Source organism: Melopsittacus undulatus, chromosome 6 (genome assembly GCF_012275295.1).
Source record: "Melopsittacus undulatus isolate bMelUnd1 chromosome 6, bMelUnd1.mat.Z, whole genome shotgun sequence".
Taxonomy (NCBI): Eukaryota; Metazoa; Chordata; class Aves; order Psittaciformes; family Psittaculidae; genus Melopsittacus; species Melopsittacus undulatus.
Window position 1 is genome coordinate 69817240 of NC_047532.1, and position 7288 is coordinate 69824527.

The 7288-nt window shown below is 46.0% G+C and overlaps 1 protein-coding gene across 1 annotated transcript; it reads left to right on the forward strand.

Annotated features, from left to right (window-relative positions):
• The first annotated feature begins 6150 nt into the window (after positions 1 to 6150).
• On the forward strand, positions 6151 to 7056 carry LOC101881166 (G-protein coupled receptor 55-like). The gene has a single exon (XM_031053492.1). The coding sequence runs from the start codon at positions 6151 to 6153 to the stop codon at positions 7054 to 7056; it is 906 nt and encodes a 301-aa protein (XP_030909352.1).
• Positions 7057 to 7288: the final 232 nt, after the last annotated feature.

Genomic DNA, 7288 nt, shown 5'->3' on the forward strand with positions numbered 1-7288 from the left:
GGTTCTCCCAGTCACCACGGGGTGCACACCAGAAGGATGCAGTTCGTCAGCCATACGAGCAGCCCTGTGAGCTCAAAATGTGTCTAAAGGTCTTTTGGACTGGAGGCCCAGTTATGAGTTGAAGACCAGCATAGCTAATGGTTTGAGTGGGGAAAAAAAAAAAACACAGAAATACCTTAAGAAGTGTCAAAATGACTCAGCCAAAAGGCTGGAAGGAGACACACAGTGATCTGTGTGTAAGGCCCCTGCCAGGGTGCCCAAGTCGTGCTTGAACAACTGTTCTGTGGAGTGGGAGAATAACTGTAAGTGAAAGAGTTTAAACACAAGAGGCAGATCTCCATCAGGTTGTAGGTGTTGGGGCTGCAGCTTGAGAGCCAGCAGAGTAAAGATGTAAGGGAATAAATGCCTGAATTGCTCAGGCCTTAGATCACAGCATGGTAGAAGATTTAGGAAGAGTGTTTCCTTTTGTGTTCATTCACATTTCATTAGTCCTGGAGCACTGATACAAGGACCTCCCACACTACTGACCAAGGCTCAAGGAGTCACATAGAAGCATCCCCAGCTGATTTCTCTGTGGAAACTGAGATATATGGCTCAATAAATACTAGATCCCTTCAAAACTAAACATACCAGGGCTCAGAGAGAGAAATCAGCTCACCTGCCCTCCCAGGCAGAAGATTTAGCTCTTCCAGCATTGAAAGGACCCTTCTCTGCTGGGACACCGTTGGCGCTGGTGCACAATCAAGGATTGCTGGTGCCTCTCTCTAGCTGTAGAGGCCTTCAGAGGACACTAATCAGCATTGAGAAGACCATTGCCTGGGGTCAGACCATTATACTGGCGTCTCAGCCTCACCAGCAGGGTCACAGGCAGCAGGGTCACTTACTCTACAGAATAGCTCCACTCCAGTTGTTTGTGAGCTTTGGTCCTCTCTGCACCTCACCATCAGAGCTGTTTGCTCTCCCTTTTCTCATCTGTCCTGGGCTGTCAGGATGGTGGGTGGTGAAGACAACAAGCTCTGCTGGTGGAGGCAGGTTATGGCATAAGCTGTCTGAGCTGCAGGAGAAGCTATTCCTTTTGGTGACCCATCACTGAGACACCAGAGGGCTGAAGCCATGTTTCTCATTTCCCCTGTAGCCACAAGATGGAGCATCACTATAACAAACAGCTCTCTAGAGCCACCAGATTTAGGTGATGGGACATTTCATCACAATTCTGGCACATCCAGAGGCTACAGGCAGCCCTGGTGGATGATGCAATGGCCCAAGGCAAGTACTTGGCCCATGGCGGGCAGGAGCAAGCTCCCATAGCCTCTTAGCCCATGTCCCACGTGAGATGCAGGGAGAAGTTGGCATTCCTGGGTGCCACCGAGCAAGGCCTCATAGCAGGACTAAGGAGTTCAGACATGCTGTTAGCCCCCCATGGCCACCTTAGTTAAGCACACTCTAGCAGTAAAAGCTTCTCCAACACCATCCCAAGGCTCCATACATTGCTCTATTGTGGCCTGCATTGCCCAACTTCCTGCTGTTTCCTTCTATCTGGCTTCTGAAGCCTCCTCAATAGCACAGAGCTAGAGCAGTCCTTCAAAAACAGAAAATCCAGGGTCCTGGAGACATGGGAGAGTAGGTGGAGGTGAATGAAACTGAAAAGTGGAGAAGACTTGAAGGAGGAAACCAAGGAAGAAAGCAAGGGGTTCACAGCAATGGATGCTCTCTCTTCACAAGCAGAATAAGTACTTTTCTCACTGGTTAGATTCTGATTTAGACCAAGAAAAAAGCACAATGTCTCCACTGCACAACCTTGTCAAGTGCAGTGGGTACTGATCTAGCTTCTAAACTGGAAGGATGTCAGCAGCATCATAACTGACACTCTTGAGAGCCAGGATGGACAGCTCAAGAGCCAGGACCATGGCACTGCTGTTTGTGGTATGGTCCAGTGTCAGGACACAACAACAGGACAACAGTGCCTTGGGATGGCTGGCGAAGCCTGGCACTGCAAGGAGAAGGGTGGTTCCCAACCAGGGATATGTGCATGGCCTGAAGGGGAGGTCTGCGTGGAAGCAGCAATATGGCCAAGTCCTCGATACTAGCAAAAAAAAAAAAAAAGCATGTGGAACAGCTCCTTTGTCAGGAAGAAGGAAAAGGTGGTGCAGTGAGCATCTGAAATTGCATGAAGCAGCGGGTTCTTCACATGCTGATGGCATCAGTGACACACACAGGGGTACAAAGGACAGAGCAGAGTTTGAATGGTGTAGCCCTCTTCTCCTCTGCAAGAAAAGAGACAGACCTCTTGGCTTTGAGGACTTCATGAAGAGTCCTGTCCCATTAGCACAGAACAAAGCCTGCAGTGAGAAAGTGACCTTGACTGCCTACAGCTTTCTTGCATCACAAGTAAGCTATTGACCTACAGTCTGAGAGTCCTTCATCCATTATACTGCTCACTGGATTTAATCTTCCCCTCTCCATCAGCCCTCAGCATCATTATTTTTCACCCTGTGAATGGAGAGGAGTCTTCACACCTTGTCCCAAGTGCATTTGTACCCCCTGCATGCCTTTCTGGCCATTTCTCCACAGATCCCTCCCTAAAAAATATCACAAGGGTGTTTGCTGGAATAAAAAAGTAGACCAACCACTCCTGGTGGCTGTACTATGACGTGCCAACCTGGCATTGCTGCTTCCTCATCCTTCCTTTTCCAAAGCATCTTTCTCCACATGGGGCTTTGTGCAGCAAGCAGGCCCAAGGAGGCATGCTTCTGGTGAGGTGAGCAGCACTTAGGTAGCATAAGAGTATGGGTATCAAAGAGAAAATGAGAAAGAAGAGAATGCTCCAAGTGTGTGAGGTGGAAACCTTGAATGAGGAAGACAGAAAATCCACTCGGAGCACTGGTGGCGATATCAGAAGTGAAACCTAGCTGAGGAATGCAATGGAATATTGTTCACTCAGACTTTCTCTCATTTTTTTCCCCTTTTTGGTATTTCTTCTATTTTTACCAAAGTAGAGTCATTTTGAGTGAAATACCATGGGGAAATCCCAAGTACTATTTTGTTCTCTCATGTCCTATCCCCCACTGCTTTCACAGATGCAGTTTGAATCCAGCCAATATAATCCTCAGCTTTCCTATCCATGGGCTATGCAGAGGACTAAGCAAAACTACCCCTCTGGCACTGCTTTTCCCCTTTGGTAAGAAGATTGCAAACACATGTGCAAGGGGGGAAGAAAAAGAAAGAATTTAAAAAAAGAGAAATTAAATCTTTTTTTCTCCTTCCTACCTAACCAAAATCAGCCCCTGACACTCTTCACAGGCACATGCCCTGTTCCCTAGGGGTATAAACACATTTTAGAGTAAACCCTGTCTTTTCTTAAAAATACCAACTGGAAATGAACATATCAGATCACCACTGAAAATCAATGGCCTCATTTTCCTTTTTGGTATCATGAAAAGTAATGGAAATAATGACAGCAACAGCTTAGGATTTAGCTTAAAGCACACTTTAACAGCTTATACTACCCACAGATGTTACCTACAATCAATAAAACCATGTCTTGTAGAGGAAAAAAGACAAAGGTCTGTAAGGCCAGAATTTCCTCCTTTGTCACTGGATACTGTTTTGAATGGGTGACTCAGAGACACTCATCCCATAAAGCGTTTACATCCTTAAATGAGCTCTGTGTGACATAGTAAGTACGTATTGCACGTATGCAGACCCAGCGTGGGGAGACAGCTGCTGTAATGGAAATATGTGATGAAACCAAAATCAGCAGCAGTTCATGCTTCCTGACATCCTGACAAGCCATTTGCATGCAGCTCACTCCACTGCCTCCAAAAAAACAACACAAGGCTCAGGGATTCTACAAGCTGAGAAGGAAGAAAAGTCACCAAGCAGAGCTAGACACAACCCAAAGGTAAGATGGTGAGAGAGAATATTTCACTGTAGTAAAACCTTAACAGCTTTTCTCTTGCTACAGCAGCTGAAAACTAAATATATTTGATACAGCTTGCTTTGTTTATAGCATATCTGCTTCTAATTCTTAAGAATGAACAGAGCTACGCTTTTTGTTCATGCTTTAAAAAATGTTTTCTGCTTTGCTTACAGATCTACACAACAGACTCTGGTCTAAAATGCCTTTTGATCATAAGTAGATTTTTCTCAGGTTAAAATCTTGCTATGAAGCTGAAATCCTATTTCTCTGTAATGGGTTCCCTCCCAGTATTAGACTCAAAGCATTTCATTTGATGCAGGGGACTCAGCAGAGCAGCGTATTGGGCAGTATCTCTGCCCAGGTCACCAGTGGGACCCCTCAACTGCCATGAGACACAACCCAGCTCCCAACAAACTTCCAAGCCCTGTGGCTGCAGAAGGGTTGTACTCCCAGGCAGTGAACAACCTGCAGCCTAACAAGGGGTACTTCTACCCTCCAGCCTCTCAGATCCCCAAGTGCTTCACAAACTCATGCTTTTCTATTTGGTGAGGGGAAATGCATTCTTTCCCCTCCAACCAGCCTCAGTCCCTCCCAGATGGCAGCAGAGCAGGTACTGCTGGAAGGGTTGCTGCTGCGCTGAGCCATGTCCACCCATTCCTTACAGACAGTGATGCTCTGCTGGCGGAGTTTTTACACAGCCAGCAGCACTTCCAGCTGCAGGGAACTGAATAAAACCTGTACCTGCTACAACAGCAGATGGAACCCTGCATCTGACCCCACTAGAGGGATGCTCTCCTGCAACCATAGCCCTGCCAGCACACCATTCTCCTCATGAGGCTAGGTTTCCACCCCTGGTTTTCTCACTTCTGCGATGTAAACAAGTACCTTACAGAATCATTTACCTGGCACTAGTTTGTCCCCAAGAAGCAAACAGCCAACCTGCTCTGTCTTCCTAACAGTAACTGCTAGGTTTTAAGAAATAATTACATTTCCTTTTTGCTGATGCTAATCCCCCTCAAACCACTGTGCAAGAGAGCTTACCTCTGAAATACTCAGGGAGTAATTTGATCTGCAGAACAGGAACTTTGATTGCACATTTGAAAATAGGTTCACAAGTCTGAAATGAAACAGCATCAAGATCAGTAACTCATATAGGAAAGGCACTAGGTGGAAGTAATAACAATTAGAGAGCAGCAGATCAAATGTAATTCCTGGTTCCTGACAGAAAGGTCTCTGAAAGGTTTTATTTACAGGTTACGTTTGCTGTGACGGAAGTGGCTGGAAGAAAGGACCAGCTAGTCTTGTGCATTTGCATTTTAAGTGATTCCGGCTGATCCCAGCATTGCAGAAACCAATGAGAGCCTTCCCAGTCCTTATCAAGAGAGTTTCAGGGCAGGATGAAACCGGCACCCTTCCTCTAAAGAAGATTACTCCATGACCCCTGCTCACAGGGTACCTACCTCAACATTTTTAGTTCCCTCTTTGCAGAGGAGAAACAAGCTGTTTTCTGCAACTCCTGTCCCTGCAGACACAACTTTATCTGCTGTGGTAAGTCTGGCTGTTTTAGACAAAACCTTGAGTTCTTAAATCTCCTTCTGGTTCTACAGATTTGACCTCTGCTAGAATCAGCCTGTTGGAAACTTCCTGCCTGCTGCTTTTAGCAAGCTTGTCAGAAGAGACAGAGGTAATCACAGCCGGTGGTGGTGGGAGGGGGTGGAGGATGGCAATGACCATTCATGATCTTCACGTTAATAAATGTGCAGGATCCTTCATGCTCTTGATTCCCAAAAAATCTCTTATAATAGCTTGATTCAGGAAACCCGATCCAGCTAATTGCTTCTATCCCCATAATCCAAGTAACCCTAAAATCAGGGGCTGCTACCCTGGCTTTGCAAAGAGATTGCAACACTCCAATGGGATGCTGCAGTCACATCTATATTCTGTCAAGCCTAAATTATAGGGCAGCATAGTCTGGGGTAACAGTGCCAGTGAGGCTTACACCTCAGAAATCCTTGCTTCTCCTTGAGGCATAACCTTGCCCCAAGATCCCTTGGCAATGATAAGCTCTGTGCAATTCAGCACACAGCAGCCCAAGAGGAAAAAACATCTCTATGGACACAAAGACCTCATTTGCCTTCACACTGTGTCTTAAATGTGACCTTTATCCTTCTTTGTGGTGAAGGTGATTTCCTTCTCTTCCAGCTGGACAATATCTCTTCATACCTGGAGATATGAATGAGACCCGTGACAACAGCAGCATCAGCAGTATTAGTGCTACTGTGGAACTGTTCCAGCTCATCATGTACACCCCCATATTCACTCTGGGACTGCTGTTCAATGTGATGGCTCTGTCATTTCTGTTTTTTAAGGTTAAAAAGTTGTCAGAGTCTACAGTCTACATGGTAGCCCTTATTTTCCTGGATACTTTGCTGCTGTTTACTCTTCCTTTTAAAATCATTTCCTACCACCTTCAGAACCAGTGGAACTTGGGGTCTGTGTTTTGCTCCACCTTGGAGAGTCTTTACTTTGTAAACATGTATGGCAGCATCCTCATCTCCCTATGCATCTGTGTAGACCGATACATTGCCATCCGGCACCCTTTCACAGCTCCCACCCTGCGATCCATCAAGAAAGCTGCTATAGTCTGTGCTATCATCTGCCTGGGCACCTCAGCCGGGACAGCCTCTACTTTCCAACTGCATGGAAAGGGCCACAACATCTCATCCTGCTTCCATAACTTCTCCAAGAGCACATGGGAAAATGCAGGCCTGTTCAGCGCCTTGGAGGTCACCTTCTTCAGCAGCATGGCAACCATGACCTTCTGCACTGCTCAGACCATCAGGTGCCTGAGAAAGCACAGAAAACCGGATAACCCCCAAACACACACCACAAGGGCAGAGACGATAGTGGTGACAAACCTTGCGGCATTTCTGGTCTGCTTCACACCTTATCACGTGGCATACTTCCTGTACTTCTTGGTGAAGAATAACATCATTCACACCAGGTTTCAGCAGGTGCTACGAGACATCCTTCAGGTCACCCTTTGCTGGGCAAACCTGAATTGCTGTCTTGATGGGGCATGTTATTATTTTGTTTTAAAGGAGTCAATGGAAGACCCATTGCAAAACACTGTATGAACAGTCACGTGAAAGCCATGATCCACATGCTGCATGTGAGTTACTTTGGATCATGTGTCTGAGGTTTTCACGGGAAGTTCAGGGTCCTGAACTGCTTATGTAAGCAACTTATTTAAAATATTCAAATCTGAAAATAGCTCATAAGAAACAAAACTAAGTCTATTCCCAGGGGACTGCTCTTAACTTTTTTTTGTTTCCTTCCATAATGTTTTGTGTTAGCATTTATGGGTAA